The sequence below is a fragment of the Cylas formicarius genome, unplaced genomic scaffold (assembly GCF_029955315.1).
Source record: "Cylas formicarius isolate icCylForm1 unplaced genomic scaffold, icCylForm1.1 PGA_scaffold_9__14_contigs__length_23061073, whole genome shotgun sequence".
Lineage (NCBI taxonomy): Eukaryota > Metazoa > Arthropoda > Insecta > Coleoptera > Brentidae > Cylas > Cylas formicarius.
The window spans coordinates 293333-305630 of record NW_026844365.1 but is presented as its reverse complement, the minus strand read 5'-3'; the positions used below and the strand labels follow the sequence as shown (position 1 = coordinate 305630).

Genomic DNA, 12298 nt, shown 5'->3' with positions numbered 1-12298 from the left:
GCCACCTGTTGCGGAGCGCACGAACAATAGCGTTTATTTGCTCTAATGACTAGATGATGCCAGAACTCGGTAATTACTTTGCGTTAGCTACCACTAAGAGATGTCGCCACAAGAAAAGCGGTTTCGTAATTGGAAGTTTGGTTTCTAGATGACGCGACAACGTTGGAAAATTTTTAAGGTTTGCATATTAGGTTATGAATAAAGGCGCGTTAGCATTATTGAACGTTTACGGGGGCGATTCGTCGGACGAGGAAGTGCCGGGCCCCCGGGTCTCCACGAAAAGGGAATTCCGCCACGATTCGGACGATGCGTCGAAGCCGTCGAAGTATCGGCTCACTTTTCCGCGGAGGTTTCGAGCTCACGGCGGTGTTTTAGGTTGCCGGTACCCAGGGAATTCATGGACACGTCCGTCGACGCCGAGAATATCGACAACCCGGCTCTCCATGGGGGTCGCGTACGCAGTTTTCGTCACGTGAGAGGTAACTGGGCCACTTTCGTCTACGTCCCGGTGGAGGCTCGGGCCGGAATCGACGAACTCGTGAGTTACGCAGAGAGCATAACGCCGCCGGATTTCGGCGTCCAAAGAGCCTATGATTACCACATAAGTCTCACAAAAACCGTGATATTAAAGCACCATTGGATAAAACCTTTCGTGGACGCGATCAAGACCACGTTCGTGGGGTTCAATAAGTTTGTAGTGTTTTTCGATGAGGTGCGGGTCTACAGCAACGAGGAAAAGACCAGGACGTTTTTGGGTTTGCAAACCAACAGCGGACACGATAGCTTGGTGTCTATAGTCCACGTTTTGGACCGCTGCCTAGCGGAATTCAACCTTCCCCCCTTCTACGAGGACCCCTCGTTTCACCTGAGCGTGGCGTGGTGCGTCGGCGATCGCGAACGCGATTTCGCACATTATCTGCCACGAATCAACGCCCACTTGGCAGAATTGAAAACCGCTCGGTCTCAGGACAACTGGTACATTCTTGTCGATCGTCTCGTGTGTAAAATCGGCAATAAAATGTTTGAATTTCACGTAAAATAAACGCCATTTCCAAAACGTCCAAAAATCTCTTTATTCAATATATAAATACAAACTATAAAGCTTCTAGACCGCCGTCGGACCTCAGCGCCGCCTCCAACGCCGCGAGGTCTTCGGCGTCGCGGTCGAGATCGTCACCCGACGCCGCCACCATTTTCCCGAAGTCGACGATCTCGTCGCGTATCTTTCGTTTCAGTTCGTCTGCGAGGTGCCGCCCGTCGTTCCGTTCTATCTTTTGACGTTTTGCGTCCGCCCCCGACGCGTCCCGACGCTTTCTCGCGTACGTCCTCTTCACCTGGCCGACCTGGCCGCCCGAGAACGTCCTTGACAGCGCGACAAGCGAGCTCGAAGGCGGGGCTACGGCGGCCACCGCGGTCAGCTTGAACGTCCACCGGAACCGTCGGTAAAACAGGTCGCGTTCCGCCACTAAAACCGCTCTGGTTGCGTCCGGGAGGCGGCCGAGATGCGCCTCGACGCACCACGTCGCTTGCGGGGACGACGCGACGCCCGCGAGAGCGCGATAACCGATCAATGACGCCGCCGTCGGCGGCATCAGCGAGCGGAAGGCGAGGTGGCCGTCCGCGCGAATCACCTGCCTCCCGTCTACCGGACGCAGGGCGTCGCACAGGGGCCGTAGCAAGGCGACGTCGGTGGCGTCGAGACGGCCGTCTGAAGCGAAGTCCGCGGGTACGTCGAGACGCGCGCCGAGCAGTGTCAGGACGCGACCGACGGCTCGCGACGCGTCGAGCGCTTGGGCGGCGCTCGCCGCCTCCGAACCGTGGAAAAACTCGACAATCATCTTGTCGACGTCCCCGTGACCAATTTCCGACGGAGTCGCCTCCTCCTTGGAGTCCCGATCCGTAGCCCCGATCGTCGCGCGGATTTCGGCGAGCGTCGGGACGTCGGCGTCCCGATACCGGTCGGCCACCCATCGCAAAAACGGGTAGTTGTTGCCGCGGGAACGCTCGATTTTGCGAGGAGCGTCCCTTATCGCCGCCCCCGGATTGTCCTCGAGGTACTGAACCATCAGTCGATGCCTGTGACGTAGCTGATTGGGCGATCGGTTCATTTCCGACGACAGCGCCGCCCAGCGGCCGGAACCGTGCTTCGCGACGTACGCGAGCAGCTTCTCGTCTTCCTCGACGGTGAAGGAGCCTGGACAGCGGCGCGACAGTTAGCACGATGGCGGCGACACATTCGATTTTTTTTTTAAGCGAAAATATCCGCCGTTGGAGGATTACCACGAGGGGCGGAGCTAACGGGAAAGCGGAAATTGTTTACGACAATTTCTAATGTGCCTTCTAATAACCTACTCCTATCAACTGTCCATCCTACAACTTTTAATTACAACCTAACAAAGCCATTACTAAGAAGATTCGACGCTATTAAAGACTCAGATGTAAACTTTGACACAAAACCGCCCTTTAAAAACCAAATTGATGTTGGAAACATGATATAGCACAGAAAATAAAAGTATGATGGAACAATATGGCAGCCAACACTTTTATGTAAATGGTTTCTAAGGTTGCTTCCCTGTTAAACTGTAAACTGCCGTGAGTTGTTAAGGCAACTTACGTTTTAATGTCACTTCTAGGACCGTAACCCGAAGAATCATTTAATAGTTTAGTTTTTATAAAAATTTAATAAAAACTTCAGTTGATGAATTAATGTCATTATTTCACACGCCAAATTCGTATAGACCCATAAGCATTTATGACGGACAAGTCAACTGGGGCGGCAAATCGCGTATTACGAGAGCGCCAGAAAGGAGAACAGCTCCAAAATAGTCTAAAAGATAGAACGATAATATGTCCGCGAGGAATTTTTGGCCCCTGCTATGGGCCATACTGTTTGACAACCTACTGCAAAAACTGTCCGCACGGAGCTTCTACAGCCTAGCAAAGCTTACTGATTAACTCCGTCGGAGACTACAAAAATTATCGAAAACTGGAACCAAAATGAGCAGCTTACAGTTAACCTGGAGAAAACGACGGTTAATTTTCCAACGAAACTTCCACAGCCTTCTGAAATACTTTTTACAGAACTTCTGGATTGCTCCTGCGTCGGTTTTTGCTGACGTTTCGCCAATCATCCTGCTGACTTCTTCAGTTTCAGTCAAGCTCTGAAGAAGCCAACAGGACGATTGGCGAAACGTTAACAAGATTGCTTTCGAAAAATCGCCGCTGGGCGGGGCAAGTTCAAAAGAGCTTTGCGGTTTCGTGCGGTGAAGGGGCGCATTGTTTTTTTATCATGCTCCTGCGGACCACTATGGAACTTTCGCAAAATCGATGTAATTTAATTGCGCATGCACCCTGTATAAAATAGTAAATGGTTTTGGAGAAAATAAGTTTTTTTTTGAAACTATGCAGGGCGTCACAATAATCAATGACGTCATCGCGTCTTCACGGCCCCCGAAATAACGATTTCAATATGGATTTTTTCAAATATCCCGAGCAGCTTATGCAAATAAACGAAAAGCGCAAATACAAAAATTGTAGCTCTTGATGCGGCCTATGACACCGCTTGAAGCAATTAGCCACATTTTTTACGATTTTTGATTTGCGACTAATAATTTACTGCAAAAGTATATAATAAAAAAAAATGCCTGAAATAAATGTTATTGCACTGGATCTTCCACGTCTGCCTGTTAAATAATTTTGGCAATCGGAATTACCAAAAAAAAAAAAATTCAAAAAATACTTGGTAATATTTGATTGCGCCCAATTTATATATAAGGTTGTTCGGAAAGTCATTTCGTTTTTTCCCGTCAGAGGACTTAATTACGTTTTTTCGAAACCAACTTCACACTTAAGCCGCATAACCATTATTGAGAGCTGATATTGCAAGGCTTGTGTGTGAAAAAGTTCTATTAATTCTACGCAGTAGTTTTTGGTCGGTGACCTTTTAAATATGGAGAGCAATAAGCAGCATTTTCGTCATATTTTACTTTTTTACTTCAGAAAAGGTAAAAATGCTATCCAAGCGTGTTAACAGTACGCCAGTGCCAGAACTGGTTTGCAAAATTTCGATCCGGCAATTTTGATGTCGAAGATGCACCACGGTCTGGAAGGCCGGTCGAAGCTGACAAAGATGCGATAAAGGCATTAGTTGATGCAAATCGGCGAATAACCACACGAGAGATCGGTGAGAGATTAAATTTGTCGAATTCGACTGTTTATGGTCATTTGAAAGGCACGGGCTTAACCTCGAAGCTCGATGTGTGGGTGCCCCATGTCCTTACGGAGCGAAATTTGTGTCGTCGCGTTGACGTGTGTGATTCGCTCCTCAAACGTCAAGAAAATGATCCATTTTTGAAGCGGATTATTACTGGGGACGAAAAATGGGTCGTATACAACGATGTTAAACGCAAGAGGTCATGGAGCAGAAAAGATGAACCGGCTCAAAGCGTGTCAAAAGCCAACATTCACCAAAAAAAGGTGATGCTCTCCGTTTGGTGGGATGTCAAAGGAATCGTTTTTTTTTTGAGCTTTTGCGGGACAATACAACGATTAATTCAGAAGTCTATTGTCATCAACTGGACAAATTGAATGATTCACTTAAAGAGAAGAGGCCCGAATTAATCAACAGGAAGGGTGTAGTGTTCCACCAGGATAATGCGAGACCTCACACAAGTTTGGTCACTCGTCAAAAACTTTTACAGCTTGAATGGGACGTACTGCAACATCCACCATATTCTCCAGATCTGGCGCCTTCCGACTACTATTTGTTCCGGTCCCTGCAAAATTTTTTGGATGGCAAAACCTTTACCTCGAATGAAGATGTCAAAAACCACCTGAACCACTTTTTTGCCAGCAAGGACCAAAACTTTTATGAGAGGGGAATTATGTTACTGCCAGAAAGATGGCAAAAGGTGTTGGACCAGAATGGCCAATATATAATTTAATAAAATATTTATTCATTATACGAAAACTGTCTTTCATGTTCCCCAAAAAAAACGAAATGACTTTCCGAACAACCCAATAGTTTAAATGTGGACACGGACTTTTACTTCTCTGCTAAATTTAGAGTTGATATCTGCAAATTTAGGACACTTAACACACTTCTCATTTAGCGCGAAATATCGGGAACACCCTGTACCTTAAATACAAAAGTTTTTGCTGTCTAGGCGGGCTATATCGCAATATAAAGGAAAGTGAGATCCGAAAGATAGTCCTTTAGTTGTAACCAATTATCAATAATAATATTTCAGTTTTTACGAGTTTGCAGCGCACCCTGTACATTTTTGAAAAGTTGTCAAGAATAAAAGTTTCTGCGTCTTCTGGTTCAAGAATTTTTTTGATCTCGTAAACGGTTTTTTAAAAATGATGTTTTTCGTATAACCTTGCACACGCTTTTTTTATTTTTTTAGAACACTTACCGACCCCCCCGCCGCCCCATTTTAAATAGGTCCCGTCAAGGGGCAAAGCTGCATATATATGCCAAATGTGTAGTCGACTGCTTCAAATCTCGGACACGTATTGTGTTTCATAGCAATGTCCAAAAAACCGTCGAAAAAGATGGATTCGAAAGTTATTCAGGAAAAACCAAAAGACGAGAACCTAATGAGGGCAGGTACTTTAGGGCGTGGCTTCCCCTTTGACCATGAAAGGGCGGCCTTCCTTTCGGATGGTCCTCAGTACCAACCAAGGTACTTAGTTATTATATATAGAGACAGTTCATGGATCCAAAAATGGAATTGTGTCCCAAAATTACAACATGGCCATCCTTTTAGCCCCGTCCTCGATAGAGGTATAAGACGACAACATAGGGACGCTGAGGGATCGTAATATGAAAATAATTTCAATTCCATCTCACCCTTTTTCCAATTAACCTTGAGATTGGTGGTGTACCTGGCCTTCAGCTGGGACATGGATCGGGTCGGAAAGTACTTCTGACATTTGGCGAAGCTGGTGCCGAACCGATCGACCAGTACCATCAGGAGGACGTCCTCGGCGTCCGTGAACGGTCCCTTCGTGATTTTCCCACGTCCGTTTAAGTAGTACCGCCACCGGTAGAATATCTGCTTGCGGGTGTGATTCTTAAAAAAGTGCGCTATTTTCGCCCAGGGAACGTAATCGCCCACCGAGTGGTTCTCGACCATCTCTACCAGGAAGGCGTCCTCTTCGGGCGTGAACTTGCCCGGGCGCAAGGTATTGCCCGTAAAGTAATGGGTGCACGTGATTAGCGCGGAACGTGAAGTGCCGAGATCACTCGCGATCCGCTCCCAGTTCTGGTGTTTGTATTTCCGGACCAACTTGTCCAGTTTCTTTCGCTCGTCGAGGGACCAGGGCGTTTTGTTTATGCGGGGGTCTTGGTACAGGTACCAAAACGAACGACATTCCTGCGACGAGTACTTGCTTCGCAGGAACGTGGCCGACAATCTCGCCCAATCCATCAATCTGAGATAGGAGGAAAAATACAAAACATTTAGCGCCTCAGGATGCACACGTTATCAAATATTAATAGATTGCTATGCATGGGCGAATATTATCAAATAACTTGCCCATCGCTACGTAAAAAAAAAAGTACCTATTGGTAACAGAAAATGTGGTGATGCTCACCTATCTGAGGATTCCGTAGGCAATTCCTGGTCATCAGAATTGATCGTTTCGTTCAGTTTAGCCACCAGCCCCTTCAATTCTGCTATTTTATCGGTGCGGCGCTCCCCTAAAATATCCTCTTCCAACTGGGTGATTTTTTTCTTGGTTTCCATGTCTCTGCCGGCTTTGAAGCAAAACGTGACTCCCCTCTTCAGTCGGTTAATGTCTCTGCGATTCCACTTATTGGTGGGCACCATGTCGTAAAACGGGAGCTCGCGGTTCTCCTCTTTTCGGGCGACGTACTCGTTCATCGGGCATGGATAATTGTCCGTGCTCTTAAAATAAGGATAACCGAACCTCCAGATCCTGTTGATCACGCGTTTGAATTGATCGGAACACGAATCGATCTGCCGCGATTTCGCGACGATGTTGCTTTGGCACTCCATCAGCAGATGTCTTATTTTTGTGTACAGCTGCATCAATTTTACGTTCTTGCTTCGGTTTAGCTCCAACAATAACTTCAGATCTGGGTCTCGACACGAGTCGATCAGCTGCTTTTCGTCGTCGGTCAGCAAAGCGGACGGCACGTAATCCTTCAGGGCGGAAATGTCCGCACACGTATCGAAATCCTGATCGTCCTATAAAACAATTCTTTTTATGAGGCGCACAACAATCCTTACGCCCGTCCGTGTTACCTCATCGTTGTCGCTGACCTCTTCGTAGTTGATGAACGAGTCCGATTCGTGTTGTCGGATAGCGGCGTCCAATTTTTCAATGTCCTCTATCTCCCCTTTAAACATTTTTCGGCATTTCTAACCTCACAAAATTGAAATCCAATTAACACAGAACGCAGATTTTGGCGCGCCATCTCGTGACCAATAGCCCAAATTTCAAGGACCAACTCGGCTAGTTATATGCTAAGAGCCGATTTTTTCATCCATTTAATTAATCAGAAATCACATATTTTAAAGCAATTTGTAATGTGGCTTCATCAAATACAATGCGCAAGAAAAAAACTGAAAAAAACGATAGACGAACAGTACACTCGTTCGCGAGCCTGCGCATAAGCTCTCCAAATTAAATATTCAGTCATTTTTACAACGCAAGCAGGGGAGAGCGTGTGTCGAGTTCGTAGAAGTGTGGTTCAATGACTTTGATAATCTCACTTGGAAAATATTGTTAATTCGTTCGGCGCTATGATTTCCATACGGTACACTTCGAATTTGTTTTTGCGTGCCTTCTGCATCGTTTACCTGTCGGCCTTTTTGTCGTTTTATTACCAAATTCCAGGTGAGAGACGCCGTAGTCGAAGGCGGCAATACCGCTATTCGTAAGCGTGGTCAACGCGTCTATTAATAACGTTTACGTGGAAAAAACGAAAATTGTGTTTTTTTGTTTGGAAGGCTTGTATGGCGACAACGGCGTACTCCCTGCCAGCTCGGTGTTGGAAAACAGCAAACACAAGACCCTGTCGGCCAAAATCCACTACCAGCCGACCCTGTTGTGGCTCGCGCCCTACTTAGGGCTCAGCACGAGCTACGCCTTGGACGTTTTGGCGCTCCTGGGGGCATTTTTGGCTTTTACTGGGTCTGTGCTCGTTCGGATTCGTTAATCAGTGACTTTCACGGCCCGCTTCGATTTTTAGGTTCATTTCTCAGAAGTTCTGCATCATACCCGTGTTCACAGCCTTGTGGTCGTTGTATTTCTCCATATACCAAGTCGGGCAGGTTTTTGTTTCATCAAGTTTGTAAGTATCATTTAACCCAGTTGATATTCTATACACCTTGTTTCCGACTCATTGAGTTTCACAGAAGATATTACTATAAAACGACCTTGAAACGCAGTTTCAAGTGTTAACATAAATTGCTGCCTTAGTTTTTGCTAAACAAACGACAATTTTTATTTTTAATCAAAAACTTAATTGCATATATTATGCATATATATGAAAGCTATTCCAACAAACTAAACATGTCTAAAACCATTGCTTCTGTTTGGCGCCATCAAAATCAAAGTATCGTAACCTAACAACGTTTCTACGTGAAGTAAACGCTTTCAGCGACGACTTCTTGCTGGAGGCGGGCTTCCTCGCGATCTTCGTCGCCCCGTTCCTGCCCAACCGAAAAAAAACGTCCAAAGGCTCGGGCGTCGACGCCATATCGCTGTGGATGGTGCGATGGTTGCTCTTCCGTTACCTGCTGACGTCCGGCGTCGCGAAATTGTTGAGCGGCTGTCCGAAATGGTGGACACTGACCGGTAGTCCCAACGACCTCGCGATTTTCAACGGTTAACGACCGAGTTTCAGCTTTCAACCACCATTTTGAGACGATGCCGCTGCCCAGTCCCCTCTCGTGGTACTCCCACCACCTGCCGTCGTGGATCTTGCGACTGACAGCAGTCTACGCCAACGTCTGCGAACTCGCGTTGCCGTTCACGTTCCTGCTGCCCGTCAGGCACATCAGGATCACGGCGTTCGTCTTCCAGCTGTTCCTGCAGACGTGCATCGTCCTAACCGGTAACTACGACTTCGTCAATTTGCTGACGGTCACGCTGCTGCTCTCTCTGCTCGACGACAAGTTCTTTTACGGCAGCAAAAAGGCCGACTCGAATTGGGGCGTGGTCGGTCACGTGGCGAACGCGGCCCTGTTCGCAGCCATCTCCTACGCCGCCCTCCGTCTCTATTCGATCAAACTGGACGGAGGCGTGGTCGACGCCCACATAGGTAAGTTCCGCCACCACAAAAATCGCGTCCCGGCCACGCCCATGCGTTTCAGCGTTCTCCAAAGGTCAGTTTAACGAGTTCGCGGGTCAAGCGCTGGTCTACACCCTTCACCTGGGTCTCGTCTCTCTGGCCGGTACGGTACTGTACGGATTGTCGCGAGTACTGTTCGGCAACGAGCACGGGAACAAGTTTTTCAACGTCGTGAAGACGTTGTTCTACGCGTTGGTAGCGCTGACGGTGTTCTTTTCGAGCACGGTGCCGCTGGCGTCGCTTCATCCGGCGTCCAACGCGACGGTACACCCGACCCTGCGCACCGCTTACAACAGACTGCACAAGACGCGCATCGTCAATCAGTACGGCCTGTTCGCGAAAGTGACGGGCGTCGACGGTAGGCCCGAGATCGTCCTAGAGGGCGCGGACGGTCTCGATGGACCTTGGAAAGAGTACAACTTTTTGTACAAGCCGGGCAACGTCAATCACTCGCTTCCGTTCGTCGGTAAGTCACTACAGCCATATTGCTTTTCTTCATTATCTGGTTGTTTTGGAAATTCATAACTGTAGGCTCTGGAACCGTGTTGTTTTTCTTCCTCCATTTTTAGTTTGTATTTATTTCAAAAATAATATTTACATAACCTCAAAAACATAGTCTAAGTAGCTATCTACGGTCCTATGAAGATCAAGGGTTTCCAGGGGGGTAAGTTTGTAGGGATGATTTGCTGCATGTCGCATAAGATCTGTTTATGGTGATAGTCGGCAGATCAATCATGGAGTATCACGGGATCAGTTCTCTCTCAATATCATAACTCTAAGTTCTTAAGCCTTGTTCTTCCCCTTCATTTTCAATTTGCAATTATTTCAAAAATAATATTTAGATAATATGAGTCAACGGTTAAAGCTATCTACAGTCCTGTGAAGGTCGAGGGTTTTGAGGAGGGTAAGTTTATAGGGATCATTTGCTGACCTCAGCAAGACCCTTAACTGCATGTCACATGAGATCTCATGCTGGTGAGGGTGATCTCGCTGATAGTGGGGCGATCAATCCTGGAGTACCGCGGGGTCAGTTCTATCACCAATTTCTATTCTTAATTATAGATATTTATGAGCCAAAAAAAAAAATGTATCTCTTTTTCCATTTATACCACAGCAGCATCTGCCTTTAACTGGTATAAAACTCGTGGTAATGAAGATATAGACCCTGAATTTTTTAGATTGGAGGAATCTAGGTATTGTATAAACTATTTTCCTTCTAAAATTTGCAATAAGTCACCAAATACTATTAAATAAATAGGAGTAAAAAAAACAACTAAGAACTATAAAAGATACTTTGGAAGCACCAGTAAAGGTTTACTATCTCCAAATACCCCTAGGTAATTTGGGCACGAGACCGTTCTTCTTCCGAACATTTCATTAAAAAAAAATTCCTTTATGTGCCCGAGATAATCCAGTTTGCTTCTATTTTAATCGCGTTCCCCAATTATTTTTCCTTTTTGTTAATCCAGTGCTATTTCCTTCTGTAGGACGATCTCTTCAGTTAATGTCCATGACTTTATTCAATACCTAATACAATAAAAATTAGAAAATGCACAACAGTTCATGTAACTTAAGTGAATGTGTTGATAAAAAGGGACGAAGCTTTGGAACTTTTCTCTCATAAATCGGCATCAAGTATAAAAGGTGTCCAGCTTAGGGTTACTAATTGTACAATCTGATAACCACAAACAAGAGCGCCAAACGATCACACAAAAACTTTTAATACACTGAAATGGTTTATTTAAACAATAATTATCGACTAAAAGACTCGGGGTAAGGGTTTTCGATGAAATTTCAGCGCCTTACTCGCCTAAACTCGACTGGCAGATGTACTGGGCGGCCTACAGCACCTACGACAAGCAGCCGTGGCTGTTGTCGTTGGTTCATAGGCTGCTGACCGGCCGTCCCGAAGTCCTCAACCTCATCGACCAAGCCCATTCGCCGTTCGCCGCCAAGCCGCCCAAGTACATCCGCGCGGTCTTGTACAAGTACAAGTTTACTGCGTGGAGTCACAGGTGAGTTCGCAGAAAGAAAATCGCAACCTTGTAGTGACCATGCCGATCTGGGGGCGAGAAATTCGAAGTAGTTCAAATGGACCAGCGGGCTTTTTCGACGTGGTATGCGGCATTTTCGAGGTCGCGAACAGTAGTTCAAATGTACCGTTAAGATTACTCTAAGAGGTTGTCTTTTCGTCAGGTCCCAGCCTGCGTGGTGGGTAAGGGAGAAGGTGTCCGAGTACTTCCCGGCCTATACGAAAGATTCACCAGCGCTGGTCGACTTTCTGAAAGCGCGAAACCTGCTACCCGCGTCGACGCGTCAAACCGTCAACCCGATATGGAAGCAGGTACTGGACAGCGTCCGCTACGTCTCGGACCATCTGGAGGCCACCCTTCTCTTCTGGTCGGTGTTCACGGCCGGCCTGGCGATCATAGCGACGTCGTCTCCGAGGAGGAACTGAGACGCACCGCGCAGACTGTTCTGATTAAGTTTAAATACATTGGTTATTTGTTTTTTAATTGTGTAAATATAAGTTCAACGTGTGGTTTAAGGGCCCGACAGGTCTCTCTAAAGCACCTTGTTTTCCTCCTTTATTTCTTTCCGTCTTTGTGTTTAACTCTAAACCACTTTTTTTTATATACTACAAATAACGTGTGTTGCCGATTTTTTATTTTAAGTAAGAGGCGTGATTAAAAAAAAATTATCAGTCTACTTTATAGCGTAGAGAATGTGTGTTTCGATGTCTTCGATATTTTTAAACTTTGTCGCTGTACAATAAAATGTCTGAATCAACAGTCTAGATTGTTAATTCCCATTCTAAATAATCCCACGGCTAATAAACTAGTAAAACGACGAAGAGAAACGCGTAACTAGAGTTTAATGCTGCAGTATGACGTATAAGAGCGGTTGGATAACTCGGCCGCGTCATCGAATCGCCCCAACTTTTACGATTTTACAAGTCTACTAGGGACA

At 46.3% G+C, this 12298-nt stretch overlaps 3 protein-coding genes across 4 annotated transcripts; 2 read left to right on the top strand and 1 right to left on the bottom strand.

Annotated features, from left to right (window-relative positions):
* LOC132707870 (U6 snRNA phosphodiesterase 1) lies at window positions 1-1067 on the top strand. The gene is made up of 3 exons (XM_060679867.1): window positions 1-69; window positions 149-325; window positions 376-1067. The coding sequence occupies exons 2-3, from the start codon at window positions 195-197 to the stop codon at window positions 1040-1042; spliced, it is 798 nt and encodes a 265-aa protein (XP_060535850.1). The 5' UTR covers window positions 1-69; window positions 149-194; the 3' UTR covers window positions 1043-1067.
* Window positions 1051-7762, bottom strand: LOC132707865 (snRNA-activating protein complex subunit 4). Of its 2 annotated transcripts, none has more exons than XM_060679860.1 (4): window positions 7275-7762; window positions 6601-7217; window positions 5890-6438; window positions 1051-2194 (listed from the first exon to the last, which is right to left on the bottom strand). In XM_060679860.1, exons 1-4 carry the CDS (start codon window positions 7377-7379, stop codon window positions 1174-1176), a joined length of 2292 nt encoding a protein of 763 aa, XP_060535843.1. In that variant the 5' UTR covers window positions 7380-7762; the 3' UTR covers window positions 1051-1173. The 2 variants fall into 2 exon arrangements, with proteins under 2 accessions (XP_060535843.1, XP_060535842.1); XM_060679859.1 differs by having other exon boundaries at window positions 1095-2194; window positions 5855-6438; window positions 7275-7761.
* Window positions 7740-12136, top strand: LOC132707866 (lipase maturation factor 2-like). The gene is made up of 8 exons (XM_060679861.1): window positions 7740-7869; window positions 7983-8166; window positions 8225-8326; window positions 8636-8832; window positions 8882-9298; window positions 9351-9794; window positions 11127-11343; window positions 11525-12136. Exons 1-8 carry the CDS (start codon window positions 7776-7778, stop codon window positions 11784-11786), a joined length of 1917 nt encoding a protein of 638 aa, XP_060535844.1. The 5' UTR covers window positions 7740-7775; the 3' UTR covers window positions 11787-12136.
* Window positions 12137-12298: the final 162 nt, after the last annotated feature.

Coding starts and splice junctions, on each gene's coding strand:
- LOC132707870 (XM_060679867.1), top strand. CDS start 195: ATGAATAAAGGCGCGTTAGCATTATTGAACGTTTACGGGGGCGATTCG. Junction 326..375: donor GATGCGTCGAAGCCGTCGAA/GTATCGGCTCAC, acceptor GCGGTGTTTTAG/GTTGCCGGTACCCAGGGAAT.
- LOC132707865 (XM_060679859.1), bottom strand. CDS start 7,379: ATGTTTAAAGGGGAGATAGAGGACATTGAAAAATTGGACGCCGCTATC. Junction 7,218..7,274: donor AGGTCAGCGACAACGATGAG/GTAACACGGACG, acceptor ATTGTTTTATAG/GACGATCAGGATTTCGATAC. Junction 2,195..5,854: donor CAAGGTTAATTGGAAAAAGG/GTGAGATGGAAT, acceptor GCCGCTGTCCAG/GCTCCTTCACCGTCGAGGAA.
- LOC132707866 (XM_060679861.1), top strand. CDS start 7,776: ATGATTTCCATACGGTACACTTCGAATTTGTTTTTGCGTGCCTTCTGC. Junction 7,870..7,982: donor GTTTTATTACCAAATTCCAG/GTGAGAGACGCC, acceptor TTTGTTTGGAAG/GCTTGTATGGCGACAACGGC. Junction 8,327..8,635: donor GTTTTTGTTTCATCAAGTTT/GTAAGTATCATT, acceptor AAACGCTTTCAG/CGACGACTTCTTGCTGGAGG.